General features: G+C 36.9%; 1 protein-coding gene across 11 annotated transcripts in view; it reads right to left on the reverse strand.

Annotated features, from left to right (window-relative positions):
- SEC23A (SEC23 homolog A, COPII coat complex component) overlaps nt 1–18,002 on the reverse strand; it is a 59,530-nt gene extending 41,528 nt beyond the window's left edge. The window contains exons 1-10 of one of the 11 annotated variants that reach the window (XM_055555396.1): nt 17,047–17,234; nt 16,664–16,837; nt 15,579–15,640; nt 13,028–13,269; nt 11,592–11,649; nt 11,288–11,374; nt 10,081–10,317; nt 8,809–8,888; nt 7,445–7,589; nt 553–711 (exon numbers count right to left, since the gene is read on the reverse strand). In XM_055555396.1, coding sequence (XP_055411371.1) covers nt 553–711; nt 7,445–7,589; nt 8,809–8,888; nt 10,081–10,317; nt 11,288–11,374; nt 11,592–11,649; nt 13,028–13,248 — 987 coding nt within the window. In that variant the 5' untranslated portion in view covers nt 13,249–13,269; nt 15,579–15,640; nt 16,664–16,837; nt 17,047–17,234. Of the gene's footprint in view, nt 1–552; nt 712–7,444; nt 7,590–8,808; nt 8,889–10,080; nt 10,318–11,287; nt 11,375–11,591; nt 11,650–13,027; nt 13,270–13,868; nt 13,998–15,578; nt 15,646–16,663; nt 16,838–17,046; nt 17,243–17,394 lie in introns of those variants that run through there. The other 10 variants (XM_055555405.1, XM_055555399.1, XM_055555395.1 and 7 more) reach the window with 10 other exon arrangements.
- Between the last annotated feature and the right edge of the window lie 3,590 nt (nt 18,003–21,592).

Genomic DNA, 21,592 nt, shown 5'->3' on the forward strand with positions numbered 1-21,592 from the left:
GGTTTTCTCCCAGGATCAATTTTTAAAGAGACACCTACTGGTGTCCACTATTAAGGTTTTAATTAAAAAGTTAATATTTAAATTAAATTTAATTTAAAAATATTAAATTTTTTAAGTTTTTAATACTTCAGCCACCTGATGTGAAGATCTGACTCATTAGAAAAAACCCTGATGCTGGGAAAGATTGAAGACAGGAGGAGAAGGGGACAACAGAGGATGAGATCGTAGGATGGCATCACTGACTCAATGGACATGAGTTTGAGTAAACTCCAGGAGTTGGTGATAGACAGGGAGGCCAGGCGTGCTGCAGTCCATGGGGTCGCAAAGAGTCGGACACAACTGAGCAACTAAACAACAAAATTAAGTTTTTAATATTTAAAACCAGAAAAAAAATACCCTAAGTTATTAAGGAAAAAAAGACTATTTCTCTAATTCTGAATGGCAGCTATAGGATCATCACAATATCAGATTTATCATCAAGTAATTATATTCCTCCTCCTTCATCAAATGAATTTTTCTAATAAGGCAAAAAGACTTAAAAATCAAACTTACCTTAGTTCCCTTTTTGACATATTTGGCATTGTCTTTTTCAATGTCATGCCATGATCTTATGGGTGTCTTCAATTCATCTCCAACCACCATTCCAGGCCCCTGAGTGGCTGGACCACCAATGAACATCATGATACGAGCACCAGTGTTGGGAAAAGTACACTATCAGGAAAAAGGAACCCATGAGAAGAGTTTAAAGGGAAACACATGGATACACATTTCTGATAGTGGATTTTGATATATTCTTTCTAAACAACAGGAAAGCGCACATATTTCAAGAATAATCAAATGTTTAAAACAAAATTTAAACACAAGACATATCTCTCTTTTGAAATTCTATTCTAATAGTCATGTTTTTCCTAATTTTAAAATTATCTATAAACCTGATCCCTATAAGCAAGGTTGTTCTTCCTGCTTAACTAGTACAGACAGGAAGGAGTAGGGAAAGAAGAAGAAAATAGGGCACTCTATTTGTTCCACAAATGAATAATATCATATTCAAAATGCTTTTAATTTCTGTAAGCAGTTATTGAAAAAAAAATACAGAGTGCATTTTCAAGCTACTTATTCATTACATTCAGAAAAGAATATATCACTTCTCGGGCTTTTGGCTAAGATCAAGTGCAGAAAAGAATGTAAGAGATATAAACTTTAATAATAATTTTAAAAATCACATACTTAACAAATCTAGGGAAGAGCGAGGAAAACTGCCTTTTAATTTTCATTTTCATATATCCTTATATATTGTTTGAATGTTTTTATTAGGTATACTTATTACTTATATGACTTTCTTAAATTAGATTAATAAATAAAAATAATCTTTTCATCCTGGGTATCATCTTGCTGATGTAATAGCAATCATGTAAAGCTGAAACATCAGTAAAGAAGAATAAATAAAAGTATACAAACCGCACATCTTCATAACTAGAACACAAAAAACATTTAAACTTTGAATTACTTATAAGGAAAAAAATAAACACTAAGTCCCAGTGAGCTATCTCCCATGCAAACCTTCACACAGAGCAAGGGCAGTTTGGGGAAAAGTAGAGGGAAGAAAGAAGGGAGCTAGCAACCAGCACAGAACAACTGCCAGACTCAAATGAAAACTTAAAGGAAACTGAAGAAAAGCAAGAAAATACCCAAGAGCATAAAAACGAAGTAAAGAAGAAGAGAGCAGAGACAAAGTGGCTGAAATGGAAAACAGGCAAAGATCCAATTTATGTGTAACTGAAGTTCTTAAAGAAGATAAAACAGTTAAAAAACTAATACTTAAAACTATGATACAAGAAAACTTTATAGAAACAAAAGATTTGAATACACATATAAAAAAGGATCACCAGACACTAGAGAATATTTACCCACAAGACATTCTAATAATGCTATTAAGATAATAAAGATAAATTCAAGACCTCCAAGCAAAATGATCAAATAATTTACATGGGCAAGAGAATTAGACTGGCATCAGTCTTCTCAAAATCATCAAAGCAAGAAAACAATGGAGCATCATTTTCAAAAACTACCAGAAAGAAAGTGAGAAGCAAGGCTTTTTATATCCTGCCAAGTTATCCTTCAACTATAAAAAAGCCACAGAAGAAGTGTTTAAACATTAGACAGTTTATGAAATTCTGTACCCTTACATCTTCTTAAGAAATTTACTAGAAGACAAATTTCATACAACAAAGGGACTGACACTACTCTGAACATATAGTTTTGTACAACTTTGATTTGGAAGCATGTTAATGTTTCACTATATATATACACGCATGCAAAAGAGGAATGGGATTTTTTAAAAAGAAATGTACAGAATGTGCAACAAATCAAAAACATAACCACATGAAGTGGGGGGAGGGTGTGGATAACTAACCCAGTTCACTTTTGAGTATAGTGTATTTTGTCTCATATATCCTCAGAATGTTAAATAAACATTAAGCCCTAACTCCTAGGCTTTTTCACAGAGATCTGAGCTAAAAATTCTAAAACTAGTCTATCTGTATTCTAACACTGAGCAAATAAGTAAATATATTTTAAATAGTCACAGCCAGCTTCTCACGGTCAAAGGAATTACAAATATGCAAAGTGGGAAGGATAGAATAAATCCTGTGGTACTAAATTGGAATTAGATATATCTGAAAGAAATCTTGGTTTCTAATATATATAGTGTTTATGGTTTTAATAGAGATAGACATAGATGTTTGCAGGGGAATGTAGATATATGTGTAAATATATGCACACATACACTTAATTATATGGGTATGTGTATATATATATAAATATATAGCTATAGAGAGAAAGGGAAACATACATACTTATCTTCTCCTTATACATATCTGCTTCTTAGCTCTATTCACTAGGACATAAAAGCAATGACATTCTAGTAACAGTGAGCACATGAACCATCAGTTCAGTCACTCAGTTGTGTCCAACTCTGCAACCCCATGGGCTGCAGTACGCCAGATTCCCTGTCCATCACCAACTCCTGGAGCTTGCTCAAACATGTCCATCAAGTCAGTGATGCCATCCAACCATCCCCTTCTCCTCCTGCCTTCAATTTTTCCCAGCATCAGGGTCTTTTCCAATGAGTCACTTCTTCACATCAGGTGGCCAAAGTATGGGAGCTTCAGCTTCAGCATCAGTCCTTCCAATGAATATTCAGGACTGATTTCCTTTAGGATGGACTGGCTGGATCTTCTTGCAGTCCAAGGGACTCTAAAGAATCTTCTCCAACACCACAGTTCAAAAGCATCAGTTCTTTGGCACTCAGCTTTCTTTATAGTCCAACTCTCACATCCATACATGACTACTGGAAAAACCATAGCTTTGACTAGATGGACCTTTGTTGGCAAAGTAATGTCTCTGGTTTTTACTCTGCTGTCTAGGCTGGTCATAGCTTTTCTTCCAAGGAGCAAGCATCTTTTAATTTCATGGCTGCAGTCAACATCTGCAGTGATTTTGGAGCCCCAAAAAATAAAGTCTGTTTCCACTGTTTCCCCATCTATTTGCCATGAAGTGATGGGACTAGATGCCATGATCTTAGTTTTCTGAATATTGAGTTCTAAGCCTACTTTTTCACTCTCCTCTTTCACTTTTATCAAGAAGCTCTTCAGTTCCTCTTCACTTTCTGCCATAAGGGTGACGTCATCTGCATATCTGAGGTTATTGATATTTCTCCTGGCAATCTTGATTCCAGCTTGTCCTTCATCCAGCCTAGCATTTCGCATGTTGTGCTCTGCATATAAGTTAAATAAAAGCAGGGTGACAATATACAGCCTTGATGCACTCCTTTCCCAATTTGGAAGCAGTCTGCTGTTGTTCCATGTCTGGTTCTAACTGTTGCTTCTTGACTTTCATGCAGATTTCTCAGGAGGCAGGTAAGGTGGTCTGGTATTCTCATCTCTTTAAGAATTTTCCACAATTTGTTGTTATTCACACAGTCAAAGGCTTTGGCATAGTCAATAAAGCAGAAGTAGAAGCATGGTTATGTTCCAAAAGAAACAGAGCTAAAAGAAACCAGGGCTTCTAAATGGCCAATTTCAGGTCAAGGGCAGGGAACATGTAAGATGAGCATCTTACTATACTAGAAAGCAAGTAAATGTTCAAACAGTGATGAGGACATATAATAAGGACCTAGGAGCCAGCTTGAAAGGGCTCCCATTACAAAATCTGGACAATTTGAGTTTCAAAAAAAAAAATAATGACAGTAAAGGAATATAATCCATTGGATTAAATAAGAATTCACATTGATCTAAACATAAATGAAGAACAGAACACTCAAGTAGAAAGTCAATAAATGTAGAAGAAATGATGGAATTAGAAAGTCACTATTTAGCCCCCCTCTCAATAATAATTGATCAAGCAAGAATCAAGAATGGACGCTAAAACTACTGGGTAAAAGTTTGATGAGTACACAAGGAATCTCCCCATTCAGTTCAGTTCAGTCGCTCAGTCATGTCCGACTCTTTGCGACCCCATGAATCGCAGCATGCCAGGCCTCCCTGTCCATCACCAACTCCCGGAGTTCACTCAGACTCACGTCCATAGAGTCGGTGATGCCATCCAGCCAGCTCATGCTCTGTCGTCCCCTTCTCCTCCTGCCCCCAATCCCTCCCAGCATCAGGGTCTTTTCCAATGAGTCAACTCTTCGCATCAGGTGGCCAAAGAATTGGAGTTTCAGCTTTAGCATCATTCCTTCCAAAGAAATCCCAGGGCTGATCTCCTTTAGAATGGACTGGTTGGATCTCCTTGCAGTCCAAGGGACTCGCAAGAGTCTTCTCCAACACCACAGTTCAAAAGCATCAATTCTTCGGTGCTCGGCCTTCTTCACAGTTCAACTCTCACATCCATACATGACCACAGGAAAAACCATAGCCTTGACTAGACGGACCTTTGTTGGCAAAGTAATGTCTCTGCTTTTGAATATGCTATCTAGGATGGTCATAACTTTCCTTCCAAGGAGTAAGCGTCTTTTAATTTCATGGCTGCAGTCACCATCTGCAGTGATTTTGGAGCCCCAAAAAATAAAGTCTGACACTGCTTCCACTGTTTCCCCATCTATTTCCCATGAAGTGATGGGACTAGATACTTACAATGGGAAAAATATAACGCTACAGTGAAGAAACCTGGTTGAAACCACTTTGACCAAGTGATCAAAGCTAAGTAAACCAGCAGTAATAAAATAAGTTAACGTCACATCATGGAATTCCTGAGATGCTGCACTAAGCAGATCGCAAATCAGTATTTCCATTTTTTTTTGCAATATTCCTGCCAAAAGTGCAAAAGCTCAATCTACTCATGAGAAAAGATCAGATAAACCCAAATTGAAAGTCATTCTACAGAATAACTAGCCTAAACTAATACAAAATTATAAAGCCATTGTCCTACAATTAAAATTTTCAAAATTAAAATTAAAAAAATAACTAGACTGTACTCTTAAAAAATATTAATGTCACAAAACACAAAGAAAAACTGAGGAACTATTAGAATAAAGGACACCAAAGAGACACAACAACTGAATACAATACAGAGCTAGGATTAGGATAACTGGTGAAATCTGAATAAGGCTTAAAGATTTGGAAAATAGTGTTCTATCAATGTTAATCTCATAATGTTGAATGAGCTGCATTACAAAAGGAATGTTCTTGTGTAATTAAGAAATACACACTAAAGTATTTAGAAGTAAAGGGATATGATTATAACTGACTTTCAAATAGTTTCACTATCTATATAAATATCTAGAGAGAGAAGGACAAATCAAATGCAATAAATGTTAACATTTGAGGAATCTGGTTAAAAGATATAAAGGAATTCTTTGAACAATTTTCGTGACTTTTCCTATGTTTGGAATTATGTCAAACTAGAAAGTTAAAAGAAAAACAAAACTGAAAGTAACAGATTATAACTGGTATAAAACAGGAGACCATCAACCCACAGTGATATTAATAAATAAATGAGTAAATTGAAAGTTTGATGAGGAATGGGATATTTTCATGGTTTTAAAGATCCTCACCATCTAACGTTTATTAATCATAAAGGGAAGAGAAATGAGAGTAATTTTACAGTGGAGACTTCTGCCAGACACATTTTAATGAATGATCAAAGTGATCATCATCAATAATGGGGCAAATGAAAATCATGTGTCACCTGATAGGCTATAAAAAGAACAGAGCATTACTTCTGTGATCTTCCTGCCAATGATGCAAGACCTCAATCTAATTGTGAGGCTACCATCAATCTAACTGTGAGGCTACCATCAAGACAAACCTAATTTGAGAGACATTCTATATACTGGCCTGAATTTTCCAACATGCCAAGGTCATGAAAGCAAAGGAAGGCTGAGGAAATGTATTCGAGTGAAGGAGACTAAACAGACATAATCACTACATGTGTGTGCATGCATGCTGAGTTGCTTCAGTCATGTCCAACTCTTTATGACCCCATGGATTGTGGCCCACCAGGCTCCTCTATCCATGGAATTCTCTAGGCAAGAACGCTGGAGAAGGTTGCCATGCCCTTCTCCAGGGGATCTGCCCGACCCAGGGATCAAAGCTGCATCCCTTATGTCTTGTGCACTGGCAAGCAGGTTCTTTACCACTAGTGCCACCTGGGAAGCCCAATCACTACACGCCTCTGAATTAAATCTTTTAAGCAAAAAAACATTATTGAGATAATCAGTGAAACTTGAATGAGTTCTGAGAATTAGATGGCAGTAATATATCTGTGCTATGTATTGTATAATTCAATGGATATGAATTTGAGCAAACTCTTGGAGACAGTGAAGGACAGGGAAGCCTGGTGTGCTGCAGTCCATGGGGTCGCAGAGTCAGATGCAACTTACAAATGAACAACAACAACACAACAATACATCAGTGTCATGTATTGTATAAAACATCAGTGTATATATATATACTGATATATATATATATATCACATATTTTAAAACCTGATTTTAAAAGTTGTATTGTGGTTATGTAGAGAATATCTTAGTTTATAGAAAATACAGCTAAAGTATTCAAGGAGTTAGGAACATCACTTAATCACAAATAGTTCAGAGAAAAAAGTCCTTTGAAACTTTTCTAGTAACATTTCAAACTTAAAAAAAAAAAACACCTTTTTTTTACAAACTCTTCTAATTATTAAGATAAAGCTAAGATACGTCAAGTTTAAAATTTTCAAATTGTATTTCATAAAATTCTCCTTATCCTGCCACTCTTAATATTTGGGTAAACATCATTCCAGAAGCTTCTCTACACACAAAAGGATACACCACAGATCAAACTTTAAATAAAATCATGTATGTGCTATCCTGTAACCTGATTTTTCCACCCAGCATCATCTTGTGCATACCAGTCCATACATACATGTATGTATTTACATTCCAAAATAAAGTTACTGTCTCTACCTCAAGGAGTCCTACAGCTATGGAAAGTGCCACCCCAGAGGAACGCAAAGGTCTCTTTCCCTGTGGTACAGGCCAGGGGTCCCGCTGAAGCTCTCCCAGAAGGTCTGTGAGATTCATGTCTATCTTCTGTACTGGCTGTAAGAATCTACAAAACAAAACAAAATATAAAGCCATTGATAAATGTTTGTGGGTAAAGGTTTAAGAAACAAATTGTCCACTGTCTTAAAAACAGAAAAAGAAGCTGAATACAAGGCAGACCAAATGGTTCTCAAACTTTTGTGTATATCAGAATCGGTGAGAGAGTTTGTACTGACACAGATTGCTGCTTCCAGGGTTTTGTTTCAGTAGGTCTGGGGTGGTGACCAAGAATTCTCATTTCAAATAAGTTCCCAAGTGATGCTGTCTACTGCTGAGGAACTCAGTGAGTACAATTACTGTAAAGAGAACACTCAAACCAAGTATTACTTTGGGACTGCATCTTCCATTTACCAATCTAGTAAGTTTTAGAGTTACTGAATTAATTATGAGAAGATACATCAACTCAATTTTACTAATACCATCTCTGATTAGTAAGTTTAGCAGAAAAAGCTACCCACAAAACTAAGAAGGCAAAATTAAAAGCTTATGGGGACCTATTTTTGCTTGGCTGCCCTCAAGCACAGAAATAAAATTTTTTGAACTTAAAAACAGAAAATCAGGAATATATCAAAACTATATTCCAGGGGCCTTCCTGGTGTCTCAGTGGTAAAGAATCTGCCTGCCAATGCAGGAGACACAGGTTTGATTCTGAATCCAGGAAGATCCCACATGCTGTAGAGCAACTAAACCCCTATGCCACAACTGTTGAGCCTGTGCCCTGGAGCCTGCGAGTCTCAACTACTGCGAGTCTCAACTACTGAGCCCATGTTCCGCAACTTCTGAGCCCGTACACTCGAGAGCCTGTGCTCGGCAATGGGAGAGGCCACTACAGTGAGAAGCCCTCGCACCGAAACTGAAGAGTAACCCCCGCTCACAGCAACTCGAGAAAAGTCCGTGCGACAACAAAGACCCAGTACCATTCAAACAAATAAATAAATAAAATGCCCCACATAAAGTTAAAAAAAGAAAACTATACTCCAATATTTAAAAAAAAATTTTAAAGACTATATCAAAACTAAAGTAACTCCTTACATTGTCATGATGAAAAACCAACCATTGCAGCAATATGATGTTACCACAACTCTTTAAAAAGTATACTAATTCAGTATTTATATTCCTAAAAATATTTAACGGTATTGGATCACTGAAGGCCTATGTTCAAGTTAAGGGTGAAGACAGATGTATCAGCTGTAAAACTGTGAAGTTCTTTTTGACATATTTATTACCTATTGGAAGGAGGTGGCTGCTGTACCTGAGGACCACGTGTTGCTTGAGTAACTGGTACTTTAGAGAGCCCCAGCATTTCCTGTAAAGAGATTACTTCTGTGATGTCTGTTTAATTACTCCTACAAAGATGTATTAACTATTTATGGCATGGAAGGTGCTTTCATAGACGTTAGAAACACAAAAATAAAGAACACAAAATCTCTTCCCTTGAAAGCAAAAGTTCCAGTTGGGAAGACTATCAGGTAAACAGTGATATAATGAAATAAACATCATAAGAGAGCAAAGTACAAAGTGCTATGTGAGCAAAGTAGGGGGAAACTAGCCTAGAATACTTCACTTCTAATTAATAGTCAAAATAAATTACTGTGTAACTTGAATGTCTGTATTCTTAGCTTGTATTCATCAGCAGCTATATAGTTCAAGTATCTGTTATGGGCCAGGTATGTAATGGTGAAAAATATAAATAGTCCCTGACTGTATGAAAATTTAAATCTGGTGAAACCAACAAAAGTTGAAGCATTAGCTAAATAAGTGTAATAATAAATATGATGGAGAGATAATAAGGAATTGTATAAAGGGGGGTTATACAAGGGGGGTTATTATTATAAAGTAATAAACATCTTGCATGCCTATGCTTCTTAATTCTCTGACTTATATGAACATTCTCTGCCCTCTCAACTATCTTCCAATCAATGAACATATTTAAAGTAATATGAATATCTCTCATCATCTATCAAAATATCTAGACAGAAAAAGATTTTGAAAAATATACCAAGATAATCCTAGTATGTTGCACATAACTCCCTGCCTTGGAAGACAAGGCTTTAATTTGCTTCAAAGACAAAATATCCCAGTGTATGAAAAAATATATATATTCACAGTTCACCTATTAACTCTCAAGCCTTAAAATATCTCCCCTTGCCAAACACTAAGTGTTTAGTTCCTAAGTGACATACAAGGAAACAAAAGTGGTTGCCTTCTCTCAGTCTTTAGCATGACTCTTCTACAAGCCTTCAAATCTTTAGTAAAATAGCTTCAGTTTCACTCTAAGTTTTACAGATACTTAAAAAGTAAAGGGTCTTCAATCTCTATGATTACAGTGTAAGGCAAACGAAAGAAAGCTGAGGCCATCACTAAATTTAAAGGCTTTGTTATAATACAACTATATTAGTCATTCATAATATTTTCTGGAAACATATATCTAGAAGGCATTTTTAGACACACATAGAGTGATATGCAGAGACAGGCAAACTACCATTCTTGTTGCTTACCTGCAGTTGTTTGGCAGACAGATCTTTTGTTCCTCTGAAGACATAGCTTTTTGAAATGCCCTCACATCCAAGTTCATGAACCTGCACCATTCTCCCAAAAGTAATTAAGCCAACCAAAGCTGTAGGTGGTAAAAGGCTTAGTGACATCTGCATAGATTCTTTCAGGGCTTGTAAATCTTCATCTTCCATGCAAGTATCAACCACATAGAGGAATATCAAAGGCATCTGAGGACCACGCTTTTAAAATAGATTGTGATTAAAAAAAATGTTGTTTTAAAAGTATAACACTTCAGCTCAATACATAGGATAATCAATAGAGGACTAAAAAAATGTTGTTTTAAAAGTATAACACTTCAGCTCAATACATTGGATAATCAATAGAGGACTAATTAAATAATTTATTATATGTTTAACAATGGAATTCTAATAAAGCCATTTTACAAATGAAACATTATATATCTAATACATCATCAAGTGAAAAATTAAGTTTATGAACATTAGTTATGTTACAAGAAGGGGAGTTTCACTTTCAGTTTTACTTAACTGCATGAAGTTTCATTTCTTACAACAAGCACTTTTTTTAAAACAAGAACACAGTAACTTTAAAGCTTAACAGCAAAATTAGGTGATTTTTATAAAATAATTATCTAATCTGAATTGCATTGTAAGGGAACTAGAAACTAGTCAGAATGGACAAATCAGTGACAGACTCAAGTGAGTCATATTCTGCTATCTCTACAACATTCATAAAAGACATTACCTTAATACTTAAGTATTAAAATAAATTATATAAAGCTGTTCAGAAAGGAAAGAAAAATTTTCCTAACAATAACCAATTCAAGAGTAATTTCATTATTAGACTTGGGGATATATCATTAGGCTCCAGTTTCATATTGACCAAGTATCTGTAACTAACCTTCCAACTACAAAGCAAAATTGATACTTTACTATTTATTAACCTACTCGATATAGCAAATCAAACCTCCCCGCCCAAAATCCTGGCCACCTTTCAAATAACTACAATAGAAATTACCTTGCTCAAACTGACCTTGACAGTTCTTACCCTTGAAATGCTCGATCAATTCAATGTGAGAATGAAGAATGATGCCTTTTAAGTCAGCTCAATTGAATAATTATTTTGATATAAAGTACTGCTATATTACTGGATATTTTAAACTTCCTTAAAGAGTTATTTTTATGTTCTTACCAGAACTACATATTCAATGCTAGAAAACTGAGGTAAAAGTTCAGCAGGCTGATTCAGTTCAGATATACCAGCATAAGTCGGTGGAAACTACAGGTAGAAAAAAGCAAAATATTTTAACCAATTATTACCAAGTAATGAACTTTTAAAATGAAACAAAGTATTTCTTGATCACTTAATTACTTAAAAATAGATACTTTAATCACTTATTTATTTAATCCTATAAAAAAGTAATCTTTATTTTCAAATGTATTTTCCTACAGTATTAGTATTACAGCATTAACATCTACACTGGGGGCTTTCTTACCTGATTCCTCTGATAACAAAAGTTGCAAGCCCAGAGTTTTGCTCGATAATCCACTTGACTGTTTTAAGAAAAGATACAATAGCTCATGATTTAGCTAAACTGTGCAGTAATTCCAATTTCAATAAAATTAACTTCTTTCTGAAAATGAATTAATTCAAACCGACAGTGAAAGCAATCTTTAAAAGCCATGTATTTTTAGGTGTTGCCAATATTTAATTCATACTTTTAACACATACAAGCTTACCAAAGTGAATATATTGTAACTTTTAATGTATAGCAAATACCAACAATAAATTAAGATAATCTTATTTTTTTTCCCCAAGTGACTCAGTAACTTCTAAACTCAGCTCTAGAAAACACATATTCAATAAAAATATATGTAGTTACTGAATGCCATTATTCTAGGTACTGATGATAAGTAAATGAGATCAAAGGTCCTATTTTCATAAAGCTTATATTCTAGAAGTGAAAGACAATAAACAATAAATGCATAAATGCAGAAGACACTTTTAGATAGTGATAATAAAAACTAAAGATAACAAAGCAAGACATGAGAATGCATTTGGGAGGGCAACTTTAAAGGAAAGCCTTCATTAATAAACAACTAAAATGTAACTGAAATGAAAAGAAACCAGTTACAGGAAAATCTGGGGGCAAAGCAATCCAGGCAGCACCTATAGCTATTGCACAAAGTCTGTGGCAGAAATAAGTTAAGTATATCCAAGAATAGAAAGAAGATAAGGTGTAATGTAGGTGAAAATGAAGAAAATGGATGATACAGATGAAGGCAGAAATATACACAGGTTACATTATATAGAGCTTTACAGGTCTTGATAAGGGGTTTGGATTTTTCATTATAAGTGTAAATTCTCCACTCTTCTGGGTGGAGAAGAGATTACTGAAAGGCAAGAATGGAAACAGGAAGATCAGTTAGGAAGATAATGAAACCACCCAAGAAAAGATTACCATCTTTTGAAGCACCATGTATTAGCAGAGAATGAGAGTAAGAGACAGGATCAGTAATGTTCTTGAGACAGAATGCACCAGATTTGCCAGTGGATTGAGTGGAAAGAGAGGGAGGAGAAAGAGGAATAAAAGGTGATTCTTCAGATTCTGGCTTATATAACAAGAAATCATAACAGTTTTGAAACACCATACCACTCAATTATAACTTTACAAATGACACAAAATGAGGTGATAGCCAGCATCAGTATCTAGAGAATACTGATAGAATCTAACAGTTTACATACTGACAATTTTGTATTTGGTTTCTTTGTAACTCACTACAGCTAGTATGAGTCTAAAACTTTATAGCTCTTTGGTTCTACTTTAATTTGAAAAAATATAAACAAAAACATTTTATATAAATGAACAAGTAAGAAACTACACTTTTAAATCATAAGGACACTTTAGTGTTTTCCATATACTTTAATTACCATAAAGGATTCAAAACTGCACGGCAAGTGGTCCTACTACAGAGAACAGGTTCATATTGAATGGGTGGCAGATCTGGTCTCTCCTTCAGTGGTGTAAATAAGGCCGCTACTGGAACGACCATTCTTGTAGCTTCCAATCGACTCGATGGCCAAACATTCCAACTAAATCGCACTCCATCTCGTTCTTCATTTTGTTGGATGAATTCCAAATAGGTTGTCATTGTAGAGCTTGATTCTTATTTCTGTAACAAAATTAAAAGATATTTTTAAATCCTATTAAGAAAATTCAAAATAAGTACGTTTTTCCTAGTTCCACTGATACTCATCCATTAGAAATCATAAATGAAAGAAAATAATTATCTCAGAAAAAAATTAGCAAGTGAACAATGACCTCAATTATAACAAAATAATGAATGGCTCTACAGAACCCAAAGCTCATTAGGCCCCAAAGAGGTATTTTATCCCTTTTTCATTCACTCTTGAAAAAAACTACAGAAAAAATAATAAATGATAAAATTGATGTCCTATTGATTTAAGTCAAAAATGGGGAAAATCCAGGTCCTAAGTTTTCTGTATCAACCTTGTGAGTTACATCGTTCTAATAAACAGATTGTCAAAAACATTAAATTCTAAAACTCACATGCTTTTCTACCCAGAAGGAAGTAAGCTTCCATTAAACTTGTTAAATATAATGCTTAAGAGTACACAACAAAAAGATTTTTCTAAAACGAGGTACTTCTATTTTAGACAGGCAATTTTTTATCATACTAATACAGGACGTTTGAGGAACAAGAAATAAACACAGGTTAAGTGTGTTCCGTGTGATGTATACGTCACTTACTTCTTTTGCAGAAACAATTCAGAATACTTCTAACATTCCAACTTATGAGAGCATTTTAAACTCTAATTTGAGATATATAATTTCAATATAATCATTTAAACTCACTACCAGAAGAGGGAGATGCCATTTTGGTTAGGGCCCAGTATCAAAAGACATCTTCACCTTGTTGTTCTTTAGCTGCTTGACTAGGATGCCAGCTCTCCTACCTAGGCAACAGGTCTGTCTCATGCTCTCAAACTGCAGCAGTGGTTAGTGATGGAGGGAAATTATAAAATTTAAAGGTCTAAGGAGATAGAATCTCAAGTACTATCTGGCTGGCTAAAAGATTTGTGGGAGGGATGAATGGCATCAAGAATTGGAGAATTATGAAGGTAGGGTACCAACAGAGCCAGCATGGATGCTGAAGTTGCTAAGAACAATGATGGGATGAGGAACTGATTCTAAAATATAAGTGAGGGAAGAAAAGGTGTTATTAGATATAACAGTTTTCAGAAAAATGCTCAAATATATTTTGATAATACAAATTACAGAAACTGATGCTTAACAAACCTAAGTATCTTAAACAGCTAAGAACTTTCCCTTCTTTAAAAGAAATAAGAATGTTATTAGTCAATTATATCCTAATCGAAAATATAATAAGAAAATAACAATTAGACACTGTATTTCCTCCTATCAGAATTTCAGAGACAACTAGGGAATTTTATACTAAGCAAAAGCAATAATGGATTTTTCAAAGATTGACAAAGGGTAGAGAGAAATCCTAAGATAACTAGATTTGTTTAGAAAAGATTATTTTAAAGCTAAATATTGGGGACGGCTTTGAGAAAAATTGAAGCATTCGAGAAAAAAAAGTATTGAAAGATAATGATAAAACAAAGGTCAAGGATAATCAGAGGGGAGATAAAAGATGCCAACTTCAGTTTTAGCATAGGAAACAATAAGAGTTTTCCAGCTACGTGTTTACGTGAGGCCAGATTTCCTTCATACAATTCAACCAGACAACATATCAAAACAGCAAGTAGATCCGAAAATCCACCTGTCTTCTATTAAGCCTGGCTAAAGAATCCTCCTGCAAAGCAGGAGACCTGGGTTCAATCCCTGGTTTGGGAAGATCCCCTGGAGAAGGGAAAGGCTACCCACTTCAGTATTCTGGCCTGGAGAATTCCATGTACTGTATAGTCCATGGAATCGCACAGAGTAGGAGGTACTAAGGGACTTTTTTTTTTTTCTTTTCTTTTCTTCTGGATCCTCAACAATGTTTAAGAATATAAAGAGGTCCTGAGAATCACTTCCTTAGGACTCTAGGGCTTAATTTAAAAGCATGGAAGCTGGTAGAGCAGGCTCTATGAAACTTATCATGAAGACATCTACACACAGCCATTGGCCAGGTTTAAGTTTCTACAAGAGGTAACAAGCCTGGATTGTAACTCGACATCCTTACTTTTAGAGACATACTGAGTATCACCTGATTGATATTTAAGTACAATTCCCCTCCTCTTCCTCACTGTTTGTCTCCTCAATCGCTCTGCTCTAAGATCATATTTGTTCTCTAAACCACATCTATTTATTTCTTACATATCACTTTTCAACAGCAATCTGAAAAATGTCCCACGTTTTTCTTCTTAACTGGTCTGATTACAGAGACATGCAAAACCCCTCCCCAAATTCCCTCACCTTTGCAAGGGAGAAATTAATCTTAAAATCACTTACTCTAGAACAAATCCTGCCAGGCTTGGTCACATATTCAACAACAGCATATCTGAAATAAAGTCCTTTTGCAAACCAGGTCCTTATGAAATGGCATTATTTGATAAGCATTCTCTCCCCTAGTACTGTCTGTATAAAAGCATAAAACTAAAAAAATTTTGATTCAAACACTAAACTAGGATGCAGACAATATACTAGTCATTATATTTTATTAAGTGGCACAAAACATAAAAGACCATTCTAAAGAAATGTCTCCTTTTCAGCACAACTTATAATCATTGGGAATGTACTTTCTTATGGTATAACTAAAAGTAAAGAAACATTAAGTCACTTTAACCTAGCACATCAGATATATGCCCATTAGCCATTTTATGGGTAGCTAAGTGAGAAACATTGTAAATTGCAAGTAAAATTTGAGTTCCTTCCAATCAGATATATCTATTAACAGACAATTAAATGTGGCTTTCCCACTTTTCTGTCCTAAAATCCTCAATGAAGTGTCTTCAACTACTTCCCACGACTAGATTTACTATACTGCACAAATAGCTTAACCTCTCTGATCCTCAAATTCTCATCAGTAAAATGAGGGGTTTCGGTTGGAAAACTACAAGGCCCCTTCCAAATCTAAAATTCTGAGCCAATTAAAAATGACTGAACTTCCAAAATGATGTCAGTTAAGACTACTGGAGAAGGCAGAAAAGGAAGACTTAACATACATCTATAATTAAATCTAAAACTTCTTTTAACCAAGTTCACTTGGCTAGTTATCCACTCCTTTGAGGGGTGGACCTTGAGGAAGCTCCCAGATTCAACATACTCACTCCAGTGATTACAAGCAGATTTACTCTGACTTTTCCCTTCCCACCAAAACGGGAAAACATTTAGGGCCGAATGGAAGTACGGAAGATGGGTCCAATCTGAAAACTTAAGTCTATTTGTAATCAAGGCCCAAGGTGTGAGCTCTACCTGGCACTTTTCTCCTTATCCCCTTTAACTCCCAAGGCCAAACTACGAGTGACGAAGTCACTTCTGGTCAAAGTCTAGGGCTCTTCGGATGAGACAAGGAATGAACCAAGAAGCCAAAGTACCCAGAAGCGGCGATGGGGTGGGGTGGGGTGCGGTGGGGAAGGCAGATCGGCCATGAACGGAGGGTGGGGTGCTGCGAGAGATGCCCTAACTGCTGTTTTCCACTCGACTCTCATCTTTCACTCCTGATCCGGGGGAGGTGGGTGAGGGAGCCGGGTTCCCAGGCCCTGATAGAACTAAGCAGAGGTGGTGGGTGAGAAGGTGACAAGTTCAGGGCTCAAGGCAGCCCCCGCCGGGCCGGGTCGCAGCCCCTGCGCACCCCCATCTGGCCTGGGGCGCCCAGAAGGCAGAGTGGGCACCACCCTCGAGACCCCGGCCCGCGGACCCGCCGCCGACCTTCCCCCGCTTCCCAGTGAGCGCTCACAGCCCCGAAATCGATCCTTACCACAGTGCCACCACGTACGAGATCTGCGCCTGTTGCAGCCTGTACCTTACAAATCCGTCCCCTCCGCCGAGCGGCAGCGGCCGTGGCACTGCAATCAGGGACCGCGCAGTCCCGCCCCCGGCCTGCGCACAGAACACTGCTGGACCAACATGGCTGGCGCCGCCTCTGCCACGTCAAAGGGAGGGGGGGGGGGGGGGGGGCCATTCTGAGGGCGGGGCGACCGAGCCGCCGAACCGCAGGGGAGCGAGCGGGACCCCGGCGGAGCCCGGAGGTTGGAGAAGGGAAGGAGAGAGGGGAGGGGGGGAAAGGCGGAGACGGAGCTGGAGGGGCGGGGCGACAGTGACAAACCTGACACGGATACCCCGGAGAGGCGCGGAAAGCCGGTGGAACTAAAACGCGAGGGTGGGGCTGCGTCGTGGCGATGCAGTCTCCTCTCCCAGGAGTCACGGCGGATCCCACTCCCCGTGGGCCTCCACGATGTACGACCTTCTGTCGCCAGACTCCTCACCTCGTTGAGAGAAACGGAGGTGTTCCCGAGGACATCCTCTCCTCTAGGGCCCTGGTTGATTCCAAGAACAAGCCTCATCTCCCCTGAAAAAGCAAAGTGAGAAGTTCGTTTTTTCACTAAGTGCAACAAACATTTACTGAACATCCGTCTGCTTTGTGCTAGGCGCAGTAGCGATGCTGTGATACCGCGTAGGCAAAAAAGGCCAAATATTCGGTCTGGAAGAACTTACATACTATTTATACACTATTGATGTATTCCCAGTTTACCTCCCCTCCTACACTGCCTCTCCCACCTCTCCCCGCTAAACACATACAAACACACACACACACACCCTCTACAATCTTTGGTTGATTCATCTTGATGTGTTTTCTGCTTCTCTTTTCAAGAAAAGAATTGAGCAAAATGGGGAAAACAGAAACTGGCTGGAAAGGCACTGAAGCTTGATAGTCTGAGGCAATCCCACCCTTCAGTGAGGAGTTCGTTGACTAAAAAAATAATATAGTCACAACCTTAAAGTAGAGAGGTATTTTATTTGGTGGAAATGTTAAGGACTTTAAGCCCAGAAGCAGCATCTCACTAGACCTGAGAAATCTGCTCCAAGGAGGCAAGAGGGGGAGTCATGCTATATACAAGTTTACAACAAAGTGGGGCAGGCAGTCTGACCATCAAAGATTATTGTGAGGTAAGGGAAAACAACATTCAGAAAACTAAGATCATGGCATCTGGTCCCATCACTTCATGGCAAATAGATGGGGAAACAGTAGAAACAGTGGCTGACTTTATTTTGGGGGGGGGGGGCTCCAAAATCACCGCAGATGGTGACTGCAGCCATGAAATTAAAAGACGCTTATTCCTTGGAAGGAAAGTTATGACCAACCTAGACAGCTTATCAAAAAGCAGAGATGTTACTTTGCCAACAAAGGTCCATCTAGTCAAGGCTATGGTTTTTCCAGTAGTCATATATGGATGTGAGAGTTGAACTATAAAGAAAGCTAAGTGTCGAAGAATTGATGCTTTTGAACTGTGGTGTTGGAGAAGACTCTTAAGAGTCCCTTGGACTGCAAGGAGATCCAACCATACATCCTAAAGGAAATCAGTCCTGAACATCCATTGGAAGTACTGAAGCTGAAGCTGAAACTCCCCTACTTTGGCCACCTTATGTGAAGAACTGACTCATTGGAAAAGACCCTGATGCTGGGAAAGATTGAAGGCAGGAGAAGGGGATGACAGAGGATGCAATGGTTGGATCACATCACCGACTGAATGGACAGGAGTTTGAGTAAACTCCAGGAGTTAGTGATGGACAGGGAGGCCTGGCATGCTACAGTCCAAGGGGTCGCAGAATCAGACACGACTGAGCAACTGGACTGAGCGACTGAACTTAATTGAACTGAAGGGAAATCGGATATCAAGTTAAGGAATTTAGCATTCTATGTATGGGAAGATGCAAGTCTCTGGGCTCACTGACTTCATTCCTTTCATATGGACCTCAACTCTCTGGGGCCATATCCTGTTTTCTGATTGTTTACATCCTTAATTCCTTCTTCACCTTAAGGAGTGGCAATGTGGCAGATGGCTGCTTCCCCTAGCTTCTCAGCAATCCTGGGGGTGGAGGGTAGGGAGGGGGGCATGGCAGCATCTGCTGGACAGAAGGCATTGTGTTCCAAAATTGCTGATGTCTGTGACATTTCTTATTTATTGATACGGCAGGAGTTACTTCACGTAACAGATTGTTCATGAAATTATTTCCAAAAAGGACAATACCTAAACTCTTGCCAAGCTTAGCCCTATAAGCATTTTACTGCACAGAGAAAATGATTAATTTTTTTGTTCTTCAAAGCTTATATTCACAAGAAAGAAGATACATAGCAAATATATATTTTACTTTCTCTAAGCTTGGTTTGGAAGATAAAAGAGGGTGACTTTGGTTGTCAAATTTTAAACACTCCTGAAGAGGAAATGGGAATCAAAATTCTGTACAGACCTGCAAACAAAGTGGGGTCGGTGTGCCACCTTAACGAGGATTCTTGACTGAAAGTACAGCAAGTAAACAGCTGCAGACAATGATATATAGGTGGAATATGGACATTCACAGAAAAAACCAAGATCTAAGAATGAGTAGGGTAAGTAGAGACAGATGAGAGGATCCACTGGGATCCTGGAATTCCGTGAGGAATAAATCAAAGTACAGCACCTTTGGTAATTTCATTCATTTTATGGTCCCCAGAGAGGGATCTTTGCCATCCAACTCAATGAAGTCTAAGAACTCATTATGTTTTCAGCTGGACAAAAGGCTGTTGTTTCCTATTCCAATGAAATAAATGTTAGGATGGGTAACAAATTCAATTATATCTGTCTTTATGTACTTAAAGATTAATGAGTTTAAGAGTTAACCCTTCTACATATTAGGATCTATTAGACCCAACTTTAGTTTTCAACGATTTCTTGGAGTACTATTTGTAAGGATTGATTTTTTTACAACTTTTATTCTTTCTTAAAGGTCTTCCAAAACACAAAAATTCATTAAAAAAATAGGATAAAAAAAGGATAAAACTTTATTCTATTTGCAGTAGTTACATGGGTCCATTGAACTCTTGTAAATCTAGGATACATCATGGAAACTTACTGATCTTATTTTTCCTGTCTTGCAACATTCTGCTACTTCATCATCCATGGAATTATTTCATCATTACTGATTAATTATTCCAAACTATGCTTTAAAATATACTAAAATAATAAGAAAATGGAAAATGATATAATTACCTAAGATGATAGAATAGTGAAGTAAGGTATCACTATTGCATTATCCTTTAGTTTTCTTTTTGCAATGCTCCAAGTACTGTAGCTTCTTTCAAGATCTTTATACTATGTCTCTAGCTTTACACATATTCATATATATGTGTATATATTCAGCTTTCATTGAATATAGTTGAGAATTCAGAAGATGAATACAGAAATAGAAATACAGAAATTGCTCTCTAATAATAAGAGCAAAATCTTAAACTAAGAATCTTTAGATGACCATTTCCTAAATGAATGTTTCAAAGTCAAGAACTAATGAGTCAACAATATATTTCTAAAGACAAAAACTGTGATATTCTCATTTAGTTATTCAAAAGGATTAACTTCATTCCACAAGATTTGCAACAAGCATCTGCATGATCTTATTTTGCTAAGAGCACATATTATGGAATTCTTTCATCTTTTATAATGTTTATATGGATAATTTACTTGATAAGATTCTTAAGGGGATATTTGCTAATGGCAGTTTTGTATACAAAGATGATAAGAAGGAAACATAATCTAGAAATTAAAAATTCTTTGAGTTGCTCATTTATTAAACTAAAAATACAAATGTTTTGCAACTAGGTAGCAAAGAAGATGGCTGTCCTCTATTCAACAAAATGATGAGCCTTTAAAGGTTTCAGAAAATTCTTTGTCTTATGTTTTGATGATGCAACTGCAAAAAGAACCAGAAGTAACAATAAGAAATTCATAGTATGCAGTAGTAATGTATTTGGAATTTGTAGTCACCATGTGCAAGACGGATATGTTCCAGACACATTATTGCAGGCAATGAAAAGGTAGTTGCATTCAGAGCACATTGCCCATTTGGGGTATTATCTTCAAAACCAGGAAAATGGGGAATAAAAACTGGGATTTTCTATGCTTAGATACTTATTTAAATTTCCAATAAAGTTGCTTTCCATTATCCTTTTATTCTTTTTTAAATAATGGCTTTATTGAATATCCCTTTAATCTAAATATGTATTGGTTATTCATGAAATGACTTGAAGATATAAACTTATAAAGGATAATGAGTCCAGATAGTAAACGGTGAAAACTATTTTTTCTGATATATTTAAAGTTAAGTAGTTTTGATCTGAAGAAGAATAGAGACTGGGAAAGAAAATTTTTAATTGAAGTATAGTTGATTTACAATGTTGTGTTTGTTTTTGGTCTGGTATACAGCAAAGGGATTCTGATACATAGATATAGATAGATATGTGTATATATTCTTTTGACTAGATCAGTCTG

The sequence above is a fragment of the Bubalus kerabau genome, chromosome 19 (assembly GCF_029407905.1).
Source record: "Bubalus kerabau isolate K-KA32 ecotype Philippines breed swamp buffalo chromosome 19, PCC_UOA_SB_1v2, whole genome shotgun sequence".
Taxonomy (NCBI): Eukaryota; Metazoa; Chordata; class Mammalia; order Artiodactyla; family Bovidae; genus Bubalus; species Bubalus kerabau.